Here is a 12,751-nt window from a genome sequence, read left to right as displayed (position 1 = left end):
GCAACTACAACCTTGGAATATGCAACCTAAAAACATAGTTTTCAATAAGACTCCAATAAATGTTCACTTTGTCACCACTTGACCCTTTTAAAATACACAAACGCAGTGCTTCACCAGCCCATCTTTTGTTGAACTCCACAAAACTGAAGAGTCTTATCTGAGTCTTATCTTGTGGCTTGGGAGGCGATATTTTCTTATTTACAAATATTTATTCTGCAGCCAGAGCGCTGTATAAAGTTAAAAACAAAACACAAGCGCCCATATGTGCAATACACTCCCGCTACAACCAAGTGCATTAAAAAAAGTATGTTTTCATTAAAAGAATCAATTGTTTCAAACTGCCTAATGTCAACCGGAATAGAGTTCCACAAACGAGGAGCACAACAGCAAAAAGCTCTGGCTCCAGCTGATTTTTAGACGATTCTTTGGAACAACTGAGTTCTGCATTTTTTGAGCTCAAAGAACGAGTAGGAATATAAAGAGTTAATAGTTCTTGGAGATAGGAGGACCTTTTAAGGCATTAAGGCAACTTTAAAATCAATTATTTAATTCACTGGTAACCAATGTAAAGACCTGAGCACTGGAGTGTTGAGAAAGACGAGAGTGAGCTGAGATGTGGACAAACTGAAGCATCCTAAGTTTAAAGCCAATTAACACAATCTCGGTTTTATATGGGTTTATTTGCAACCAGTTTATAGGCCTCCATGATGGGATCTCAGTTAGATACTTTGTAAGAGTATGTATTGCCTATCTGCATGCGCTGGATTGATGCATACCTGTGTTTATCATTAAAATAACGGCTGGGTTCATTGGAATATTAAAAGGTACTGTGCAGAATTTGTCAGATTGATATAGGCTGAATGGTTATATTGACACAAGTATTCTCTTTGTAGGCCTACCTGTATATACACTGCAGTTAACAATGGGTGCAGAAGCAATTGGGAAACTGTTCACTGACCAAAGCGTCATCGCGGAAAAGAATGGTTCAAGCGTTGTGTTCACCAGCAGCAAACGCTCTTGAACGTCAGTTGAGCGTGGGGTGTTTGTGGAGCTGTGCTTTACAGTGTTGCCTGCGACAAGAGAACGCGCGCGTGCCTTGCAGTTGAAGAGGAGTGTTTACGGAAATCACCTGCAATGGGCCTTATTCCCTGAGCTCTAACTCAGGGGTTATTTAAAGAATGTTATTATTATTATTATTATTATTATTATTATTATTATTATTATTATTATTATTATTAATAATAATAATTTATTTTATAACGAATAAGATATTCATGGAACTGTTTAAAACGGCTGTTGGCATCTTTCAAACTGCATTTATTAATACAAAAAGATAAACATTCTTTAAATAATTAACAATTAGTCCCCACCCTCCCCCTCCCTCCTTACTTAATAATAGTAAAACCAAAATAATAACAATAGCAAAACAAAACCAAAAAACTTTTAGAAATATTTAATATAAAGCTCAGGTTACAAAAAACATCACCCTAGTATACACCGGTCTTTCAGTTCGCTCTTTTAAAATCAGACTGTCTTAATGAACTGTTAAAATCAAGATGCTCTCGACAGAATTCCCCCCCCCAAAAAAACAGGTCGGCACCGTGGGTCTATGTGAATTCGTGAGGATACTTTAACATGAAGAAAACTGTGGCTGTGCAAATACTAAAATCCAGAACAACAACAAAAGGTCCAACAACTACGTGAAATTTACAATTGCAAAACTAAAAGTGCGTTGAAATAATTTGATTGGAAAACACCTACAAATCAGTGTCAAACATCTATTTACATTATTCTTTACCGCTTTCACAGAAAGAGGCAAACGTGACCCACATAAGTACGGTAACGGATAGGACATCACAAACCACTGTCGACAGCATGAATTATAAATAACCCTTTACAATAATATTAAGTACGTTTTATATGTATAGTATTAAAAATGTTCGTGGCTCGTTTTCTCATCTTCTGTGGTTACGGTTTCTGCGTTTAGTGTTGTTAAGTTGGGCGCCACTTCTCTCTTTCCTGGAGCAAAAGTGTTTGGTGACAACCTGCTTGCACTGCTCACATTTCACAGTGCAGCACCAATGGAATTTGCAGTTGCAGCTGCTGATGATTTCAGTTCTTCTCTCTTCCACTTTATGTCCACATTCATGGCACAGCCTCCTGCAGCTTCGTCTTTCCCATTGGGACAAGTTCCTGGCACTTTGTAGACACTCCCTACCCTCCGTGCCGTAGAACCCGAGGCTGACATTCTTCATGCAATAATCCGGGGATTCCTCAAAATAGATGAGCTCTGTCCGCGCTATGGTGCTGAAAGCTTCTGCGATCGCCGCTCTGTTGTCGGCGCTGTTCCCTGCGCGCATTCTCCTCTTGTCCATATCCAGTTTCTGGGCCTGGTCGTGCTTTAATTTGAGGTAGTTCCCGATTTCTCTGAACTCGGACAGGTGGAGCCAGCAGGTTTGAATGCTGCAGCTCCCAGACACTCCGTGACACTTGCAGGATCTCTTCATTGTCGCTTTTACAGCCTGAAACCGACAAGGAAATGGATACGATGAAGTTACGATTTTCCTTTCTTCTTCTCAAACTAGTCTCAGGATTCTTGTTGTTAAATGTTACATTGTAAACATATTGTTAAAATACATATCTGTTAACCAGTGTGAATCTGGAAAGATTAAACATTTTGGTGGGAAACAGTTTTGTACAGTGAGGTTATGAGAGGTATCTGCAGAGCCCCGTTAGACGGTCTTAGCCATGGTAATAATAGGCCTACTGTTAAAGTTAGAACAACCGTATTCTTCAGGGTTTATGTTTTGGAAAACGATTCTTACCATTCTGCCTGCCTCGTTGTTGTGTAGGTTCACAGCGGCTCTCGAATCTTGCCCAGTCTCCAAATCATCCACGTATTGTTTGGAAATTCGTTCTCCAAACTCTACGTTATCGCTGCAGCCTCCCCAAATCCAGCCTTTACCGCCTAAACACACAAAGCAAAAAACACATTTAGAATGTTTAATTCTACCCCCCCAAAATAATTGTCCTATAACCACTACCCCTGCAAAAGACCTAGGCCCATCAGTCTGTATTTATTACGCCAGTTTAGAGCCGTTTGTACAGTATAAATAGAGCACAGAATATCAATTTATACACTGCAGTAGTATGCATTCACTACAGTGTTAATGGTTTATGAATACAGCCATTTAGCAACGTGTATTAACTTTTTTGAAACAATTGCAAATTGATTTTTATGATGGCTTCTGTATCTATTTAATTCTTGCTGGTTTTATAACTTGTTTTTTTACCGTTATAAAAATGTGGCTTTTGTGCTTGCTTTAAAATGAATGTTTAAAACTGCAACATGTTTACACCTTACACCAATTTGGCGATTGAATATACATTTTTACAACAATATACAACTTACCGATTTTTCCATTTCTTGAATCATCACAGCCACAGTTTTCGAAATCCCCCATACTGCAGTTTCTAGTTAAAGTGTACATCACACCAGCGGAACTGATGGCGTGGACGAAGGAGGTTTCTCTTGTAGCTGGAATTCAAAAGAAAATGCATTTAGACCACAGAATTGAAAATAGCAAATCTTACGTACATGAACATGAATGAGCAACATATTTAATGTATCTTAACGCATCCATAATATATACCGTGGGTTACACAATTTAAAAAAAGATACATCTATGTACTGTAAAATGTCATGCAGATGACGGAAACAGAACCCTTACCGCTTCTTAGCCCGTTGTGAGTGGACAGCTGGAGAGCACTTTCCGGACAGTTCCATCGATCCCAAGCAAACTGGTGTTTACATTCCGCAATGCCACTGTGCGCGCCCACCTGCACACTACTGGAGTAGGTCAGGAACGCCTGGAAGGACACACGAACGGAGCGACATGTTAAATACATATGCACCGCCCTTAAAGCTAATATAAATTTAAGTCGTGATATACTTTTTCATGCAATATTGACATGCAGGTGTTAAGGATTTCGATAAACAAATGTAATTAATCAAAGTGATATAAAAAAAGGTGGTTTACCTTTGGTCCCGTCATGAGGAAGTTGTTTACGGACCTGAAAAGAAAACAGAAAGAAAATATTGTTATTATTAATATATGAGAGAGAGAGAGAGAGAGAGAGAGAGAGAGAGAGAGAGAGAGAGAGAGAGAGAGAGAGAGAGAGAGGGAGAGAGGGGACATAAGTGTGCATTGAATGGTTAAAGCCGCCCTACCATGCTGTTACTGAGAAAACGTTGTAGTGGAGGTAGAGGACCACTGAAGTGAAAAGTTGGATGGTAACCATGGTTGCAAAGCCTTCTGTTCTTTCCTAATCCCTTTATCCTTGGACAGATCAGTACCAAAATACTGAAAGAGAAGAGCAGTGTGTGACTGTGAGAATCCTCTCAGATATTTATACCATCCACATTTGGGGTGACGGAAAACTATTTTGCTATGAAATGACCGATGCAAGACAATAGGGCAATAGGTAGTGAGGAAACACCTAATGCTGCACTTCAAAGCGCAGTCCCGCCACTAAACATTGAGAGGTCGTTTATGTTGTACGTACAACAATTGACACATTAAGAACAATCGATACGTTTAATGGTATTCAACCTAACTGGCTGGTACGCATGGAATGCACTGAGCGGCTAACATGCGATTCGATTGGAATACTCACGGACGGATGTTAACATTATTACAATAAACACAGTGAAACGAAGTCTGCAAAAAGGTTTAGAAATTATTGTGCCGCTGTTTAGATCCTTAAAAGCAGATAGCCTAAACACATAATTGAAAAATAATATTGTGCTGGGTCAGTTATTCAAGATTCCATATTCATCGTTATTGTGCAATTATATATATATATATATATATATATATATATATATATATATATATATATATATATATATACCAATATATATATATATATATATATATATATATATATATGGTATATATATAAGAGAGAGAGAGAGAGAGAGAGAGAGAGAGAGAGAGAGAGAGAGAGAGAGAGAGAGAGAGAGAGAGAGAGAGAGAACTTTCAAAAACTTATCAATTATTATTTTTGTAAATATGACTGCCACAGTAATACATGATTAGTGTCCCATTATTAGTGTAGCTCATATCAACAGTTCATGGGCACTTACAATGTTGCAAAGAAGGGTGTCCATATTCGTGCATATAGGTTTTCTCGTACTTTTGACACTGTATGTGACAAATAGCCGAATGTAAAGGGGGCTTAAGAGGAGCGACTTTTAAAAGCTAGGCGGTGTTAAAACTGCCACACATATAGCCTAATAGAGGCTTTTCTTCGTGACGTTTTGGGACCACGTTTGTTTTCTTTGTGATGCTTTGCTGCAAGCTGATGTTAAACGGAGGTTGCTCTCATTGTAAATTCAGGTTGTAACCTGTTGTGATTTGAACAACGTGAGCTCGAGGTCGTGTTTTGAATTATGATTGGGCACTGACGAACGTCTCATTTTAGTAATATGAACAATACTGGGCTTTTATGTATTGAAATACTAAATTGATACCGTTATAATAAATGGGTGAAGTGGCTTGAGTCTTGTACGTGGAAAAGCAATTTTAACCATTTATAGCCCGCAATATAGTTAACATTTGTTTATGCTATATTTTTTTATTGACATAAACAGTCTGGAAACATAACTATTTACATGTAATGCTGTTTAGAAATAATGGTTGGTCATGTTTAAATTCGCCTGAAAATGAACAGAGTAAAACATATTTGGATTTGAGATGCAACAGGGCAGTGCATTATCATGTCAGGTTATGGGTTGTAACGCTGAGGGATTAATTATCTGTTATAATACCGACTCCAAAACCATTAATGGGTGAAGACGTTTGTGCAAGGTTATATAGCTATCTATCTATATATCACCTTTACTTTTAAGAACCAATAGACAGAAAAAAAAACTATTGTATGATTTTCTGTGGTAAGATGTAATTCAAAAGTGATATGTCGCTATGTAAAAGTAAATTTGGTTTAAAATCTAAAATAGTATGAATGTACACATAATATCTATCTATACTTACGATATACACTTGCAACAGCATAGCCCTTAGTTTCTTAGAAAGATAAGACTGCTGCCAATCTCCTAAAGAGAAAGACCCTGGGTTTCGTCTGGCAAAGGTGAAAAGTAGGACACTTGTAATCGGGGGATTAAAGGTGTAGAAGGGCGAGATGTTAATGAATGTAAAGCCCCCTTAATTAAACTAGATCAGCATGAAAGTTAGCGATTTCATGCAGAGTTTCTGAATCATTAGGGCCAGAGTATACAGATCAGAACATCAAGGAACAGAAACGAAAACATTGCATGAACCTGTGAACGGCACAGCAACATACAAACAAGTAATACACGCATTTGTTATATATATATATATATATATATATATATATATATATATATATATATATATATATATATATATATAAATAAAATGTGACGAAGTGCACAGCCGGGCAGATGCCGAATTAGCTTCGAATTTTATGAAATTTGGGCATCTGCCCACAGCCACCTGGGCTGATGGCGAAGAAAGACGTTAGCGCGCCCTGTTGTAACAAATGAAAGGCTAATGGAAAGTAATTTTAGATCACAGGTCAAAGTGAAGGGGTCTCTAGATTTTGCCAGTTTCCGTAACACTGAAAATCTGAAGCTAAAACAGTGTATGAGATATTAGTTGTAGTATGTATGCCGACGAGAGCGGGTTTCCAAACTCATACAAGCTTCCTTAATGACAGAGGCACCATTAGCAGCCACAAATGTGCAGAGTGTAATACTGCAACTGAAATTACATACGATCCTCATAAAACACAACTGACGTTACGAGGGACCTATACAGTTGGTAAACAATCAAATTTAGTATGAATTGAAAGGCTGTAGTTTCAAGGTATTGGAAACTAGATTTGAGAAGATGGCCTCAAAAGCGGTCCAAAGTGTAATCAATCATGTTGTACCCATCATTATTATTGATTAATTGGTTGTTTCTTGATCAAACAATACAACTAGACTTAGAATACTTCCAATAATAATAATAATAGTTGAAATCAACCACCACAGAATCTTGACAAAATGATTGTTAGGGAATTTTTATTGCTCGTGGCAGCAGGGGCAGTATTCATATTGACATAGTGTAACTTCAAATGGAGTTTATCCATATTAAGAAACTGAAGGACATTAACATATTTACCCTGTAACATTCACAGTGGAAAACAATACGATTAATCGATCACCAAAAGGTCAGATTATCAATGTTCTCCCACAGATTCCCATCACTAATTCCTGTGTATTTGGTCCAGCAATCACATCTAGAAGTACCCATGCTTTTCTCTCAGTTTCAACCTAACATTAAAATGTACCATTACGAGAGCATCACAAGAACAACTTTTGCAATGTTTCTCAAACGCCCCAGTCTGTCCAAGTCTGGTTTGCATGAGAGGTGTGCCTGCAGGTTAACAGCACACTCCAACAGCAGCAGGAGAGCTCACACAAGAGGAATGTCTCCAAAACACCCCTGTGAGCGACACTTGAAAAACACCTCCAAACAGTTTGAGAAATATAGTCAAGATTAAATTTAAAGACACAGAATCTGCTGTTATCAGGGAAATTATGAAGATTGTCTCATTATTAATGAGCCGATAGTATGATATGCCACAGATATAGTGGCGCATAAGTTAAAAAATAAAATAATAATAATAATAATAATAATAATAATAATAATAATAATAATAATAATAATAATAATAATCTGTCCCTGTCTAAATCCTTCTCCAGTAGTTTAAGCACAGCACAGAATCCAGGACCAGAAGACATGGCTGGAAATTAACTAGAGACAGACATAGACAGAGGATAGGTGACACTTCTACACAGAGAGAGATGTGAGATTATAGAATGTGTTACCTAGTCAACTTGTTGATGCTGAATCATTGGGATCCTTGAAACCCTGACTTAACACAGTTTGAGATTAACCAGCTACCAGGAATTGGACAAGCATCATTGGTCTGAATGCCTCCTCTCATCATCAATTCTCTTGTGTGTGTATGAGAACTACTTTGCCAAAATGATCAGGTGCTATCAATATAATGAAGCCATCCTACATCTGTGCAAACTGGGTAATGGAAACGTGTTTCTCTCCATGGAGGCCTGGGTCTCACAGAGATTCAGCCGTATTGCTGGTTAGATAAACCTGTAATGTCTTATGTCAGACCAGGCTGAGCAGGAAATGGATTTATCAGCTGTTGAGATCAATTGACAGCACAGTAGGCTCAGCACAGCTCTGATGATTTCCAGCATGGTTTTGTATTACACTTGTCACCCCTGTTTATGATGGTGGTGACCAGTAACTGGGTCCTTTTGGGTACAATGTATTTTGCCTGCCTTGGATGATGCTACATTTCTTTGATTTTTCTTCCAGTGATGACTTCCCATATGTTGACTTGCTCTAGAACAAGTGGTCCCCTTGGTCATCGGCTTCCCCCCTAGCCATGCTTCTCAAAGGTTCTTTACCAGGTATGGTGGCCCTGGCCTGCTTCTGTGGTGGCACATTGTCAAGATGTTGGGATGCTATTGGTGCACATCCAGTATGTGTATGAAGGGTGTGTTAACTCTTAACCAGAAAACCGTAAAGTGATGAATCCTGGTGATATGGTTGCCAAGCAGTGTTCTAGAGCAAGGAAGTAAGCAGCCCCACTCCATGTTAATTAGCAAATATTGAGCACAATTTAAATAACGTATTGGGTACCCATCATGTATTTGCTCTTATTAGGACTGAAGTCATTGTATTTTGTATCTTGCTCTTAATTGTACTGTAATTCTTGATATTTATTTTTTGTATACAACTGTAAGTTGCCCTGGGTAAGGGCGTCTGCTAAGAAATAAATAATAATAATAATAATAATAATAATAATAATAATAATAATAATACTCATTGTATCATGTGCACTTACTGTATATTATAATGTATTTAAATATTGTTTTGCATAGTAATCTTGTATTGCCCTGTAACACTTGTATAAAGGCATTTGCCAAATAAAATAAATGAATACTAAATATAAATAGCCCTGAGGAGGTACTATAGTAAAGCATATACAAAAATCTGGCAGACCATGGTAAACTATGGAAAACACATAGTATAACCATGTTACAGCAGTAAAACCAATATCACCAATCACAATAGCCAATCACCAGAAAGCTAAGCCACCATTCTAGAGTTTCCATTCAGGTGATATGACACCTACCATGGCACAATACCATATACCAGGTGTTGTCGGTTTACTTATTGATCTGTGTGAATGAAAAAAAATGATCAGGTGTTTTGTATAGAATTGCAAGGCGATATTAATACGTGGTATAAAGTGACTCCATCAACCCCCAAAACTAGATTAATCCATCACTTTTACAGATGTATTTTGATAATAGGTATACGTTAACCTTCAAATTATCAAAATGGATCCGAAGTGCGCGTGAGCCTAAGAAAATTCTCACTCAAATGCATGCTGGATCAAATGTGGCCAAGCACAATTTCTAACTCATTGATATGGTGCCAGATGTAGCCCTATACCATTTTTCTGATAACATTGGATTATAATGCATTTTCCGGTAATTCTTCTTAGCTAGTTCTGACCTACGCACACGTGTAAACGATTGATGTTCGTGTCTGTATTTAAAGGCTTGTCGTCCTTACGATACAGAACTTCAAGAGAAATCAACCCCTCGTTCGCCCTTAACAATAAACTAGGAAATACAAACTGTGAAAAAAACGAATAAAGGGGATTCCAGGAGAGGAGAATCCCTGTTAATCAGTTATCGGAATCTTAAACTTTCACTGGGACTGCGACCCCAACGCGTCAAGTGTCTAATTGAGTACAATCAATAGCCCATAATCTCTCTCTATACCCGAGTGGCTTCTCTAGAGAAAGAGGTATTGGTCCACATAAAAAATACTTACACGGCTTTGTGGTTACGGATTTTTATGGATAAATTATCGCAATTAGCCTGTCTGCAAGACCGATGATCTTATACTAATTTGATTTGAAATGGCCTAATGCGACTTTAATTGGAACCGCTTGGTTTCAATTTCAAAACTGACACATTTACCCCAGTGCTGTACCTGTATGTGGAATTACTGCAACATACAGTAATGTATTGCATATTGTGAACTCAAGCTTGGCGATAAATTAGAAAGCTTTTTTTTAAAATAAAGATTGTGTATGCGCTCCCCTTTAAATCTGTGTTTCAAAGACGAAGTGGTGTCCGTTTGGTAGCGTTCGTGTATTTCATGTTGTAACAACTGAAGTACCTACAAAAGTATCATCTTAAAAGACGAATTGCCTAAATTGGTTGATTTCTTTAAAATAAATTCATAATGGAAACGTTCCAATAACTTTACGATTATCATACCCGAGTCAAAGAGCTCTAAACGGTGTTTTAATTCGACCCTTTTTTGCTGCAATTCAAACAATACTCTCACGACCTTACAAAGGACTGTCTGTGTAGACAGACCGCCTTTAATGAACCAGGGCTGGTTAGGTTAATAAACCACACAGTCTCATTATATGGGCTACTGCGATTATTATAGCTGCTGAATATTTCTGTTAACAGACACCTTACCATTAAAAACGTTTTGTCAGTAACATCACATCCAAGATTCTTTCTGCTAAGCTTAACAAACACACTCTAAACCAAGTAAGCAATTAAATATGACAGTACCTGAAGACCGTGGCGCTCCATTAGGACGTGTAAGGATGCACATTCCGCCAAGCTGAACTGCAGTCGGATATAAGTTAACCATGCTTGGCGCTCTGCACTCGTAAAAACAGTTCTGTGCATTTTGAGAAAACTTTCTAAAACACAGGTGGGCATTTTACTATTGAACATGCTGCTGCGTTTATCTCCTTACAACGGAGGTTCAGCAAAACTTATTATCTGTGTTAATATGTTAACCAAGTAGTTAAACAATTAAGGTACGAGAATAATAATAATTTGAAATATATAGGGATAAACGTTAACCGTGTTATATGGATAGACACGATATAATGTTGTTTTCGCAGTTCATCTGAAATATGGCATTCTTTAAAAAGCTATATAGGCCTACACACACACACACACACACACACCACGATAACGGTAAGATTTTGTACTGCAGCAAACTTCTTAATTGTTATGTATGTTTAAAATGCATTGACTATTAAATCAAATTCGTGTTTGCAATCCAGCATGTTAAAGATAATGTAGTCAATGTATTTTAAACATGCATAACATGGAGTAGTGGTTAGGGCTCTGGACTCTTGACCGGAGGGTCGTGGGTTCAGTCCCAGGTAGGGGACACTGCTGTCGTACCCTTGAGCAAGTTACTTTAGCTAAATTGCTCCAGTAAAAAAAAAAAAAAAAAAAAAAAAAAAAAAAAACTGTATAAATGGGTACTTGTATGTAAAAAATAATGTGATATCTTGTAACAATTGTAAGTCGCCCTGGATAAGGGCGTCTGCTAAGAAATATAACAATTAAGGAGGTTTTTTTTTGCCGTATAAAACCCTGCAGTTAATCGTGGAAGCATTTATGTTGTAAAAGCTTGTTTTATATAATAATAATAATAATAATAATAATAATAATAATAATAATAATAATAATAATATTTGGCAAAAGGCCCGCATCAGCCTAAGTTTTCCTCTCCTATAGGGTTACACAATTCCCAATTGTATTCAAACGTTGTGGATAAAACGATAACTGTAAGAATGGAAGAGATAATGTAAGTGAAATTAGAAATGGTTTGCAAATTCTCTGCTAGACGTTTGTTCGGTGCAGCCAGGAACAGTGACGCCAGCTACGCCACACTTCGTTAGAGGCGGGAACGGTGGAAACATGAAAGAGAGCATTTGCCAAATTTCTCGCTCCCGATTAGCAAGTGTTACATTCAGAACCCAACGTCAAATCCTGCCTTCACAATGCAGGGAGAAAAAAAAACTGATGATAAGACTAGAATGCGCGAGTCTGCTTCCTCAGCTAATGAAATACTTCCAAGTGTGTAATAATATTATTATTAGTGGTATAGAGGGCTGGCTACATTACGTGTATTGGTTTATTGCTTGGGCTATCAGTGTATTCAAACGTGCACGCTAATTGTTACAATTGTTTTACATTTACACAAATGTAAGGGTGACAAAACGTATTTAATACATTAGCATATCAATTTGACTTGCTGTGGTTACCATCATTACCATTCGCTGCTAACATATTGGTATTTCATCAAATTATAATTTGTAGTGCTGGTATGGCATGCATTTAGTGTTGCACAGTACAGAGGGCCCTTCCAAAGACTGTAAGAACACCAATATACAGTTCTCAATTAGTACACTGAAGACGGTGTCACGCGGAAAATGGTCCCCCTTGGAAAATGGTCCACCCGGTCTAATTTTCATAGATTATGCTAAGAAAAGTGGTAACCCCAATTTGAAATGAAATCTAGTCCGTGAAAAAAGGTCCCCACCAACCCCCCTATGCGAAATTCAGCCCCCCACCCCCCATGGAAAATTCTTATTCACATGAAAATACTTTAAAATCGCTGCAGAGTTAGAAAAGTTGCCAAGCTGCCTGTATGAACTGAGCATCAGGAATGCTGAAGCAGGTCATACCAATGCAAAGATCTAGACCAAGTTATGGACAATCTGAAGGAAAAAATCATCCTGTTTGTAACAAACGCATCAATGTTAGGCAGACATAACTTCGAATCGA

The 12,751-nt window shown here is 37.7% G+C and overlaps 1 protein-coding gene across 2 annotated transcripts; it reads right to left on the bottom strand.

Moving 5' to 3' along the window:
- Positions 1 to 1,438: 1,438 nt before the first annotated feature.
- Positions 1,439 to 10,921, bottom strand: LOC117412759 (protein Wnt-8-like). 2 transcript variants are annotated; one of them, XM_034021322.3, is made up of 7 exons: positions 10,730 to 10,921; positions 4,232 to 4,364; positions 4,041 to 4,074; positions 3,732 to 3,870; positions 3,413 to 3,538; positions 2,826 to 2,968; positions 1,439 to 2,522 (listed from the first exon to the last, which is right to left on the bottom strand). In XM_034021322.3, the coding sequence occupies exons 2-7, from the start codon at positions 4,300 to 4,302 to the stop codon at positions 1,956 to 1,958; spliced, it is 1,080 nt and encodes a 359-aa protein (XP_033877213.3). In that variant the 5' UTR covers positions 4,303 to 4,364; positions 10,730 to 10,921; the 3' UTR covers positions 1,439 to 1,955. The 2 variants fall into 2 exon arrangements, with proteins under 2 accessions (XP_033877213.3, XP_058852765.1); XM_058996782.1 differs by lacking the exon at positions 4,232 to 4,364.
- Between the last annotated feature and the right edge of the window lie 1,830 nt (positions 10,922 to 12,751).

Source organism: Acipenser ruthenus, chromosome 23 (genome assembly GCF_902713425.1).
Source record: "Acipenser ruthenus chromosome 23, fAciRut3.2 maternal haplotype, whole genome shotgun sequence".
Classification (NCBI taxonomy): Eukaryota; Metazoa; Chordata; class Actinopteri; order Acipenseriformes; family Acipenseridae; genus Acipenser; species Acipenser ruthenus.
The sequence above is the reverse complement of the archived record's forward strand: the minus strand, read 5'-3'. Positions and strand labels throughout refer to the sequence as shown.

What these genes read in the sequence shown, in the direction of transcription:
- LOC117412759 (XM_034021322.3), bottom strand. Translation starts at nt 4,302, where the DNA reads ATGGTTACCATCCAACTTTTCACTTCAGTGGTCCTCTACCTCCACTAC. An exon ending in TTCAAGAAATGGAAAAATCG is followed by an intron (nt 2,969 to 3,412) that starts GTAAGTTGTATA and finishes TTGTGTGTTTAG; the next exon opens with GCGGTAAAGGCTGGATTTGG. An exon ending in ACAACGAGGCAGGCAGAATG is followed by an intron (nt 2,523 to 2,825) that starts GTAAGAATCGTT and finishes TGTCGGTTTCAG; the next exon opens with GCTGTAAAAGCGACAATGAA.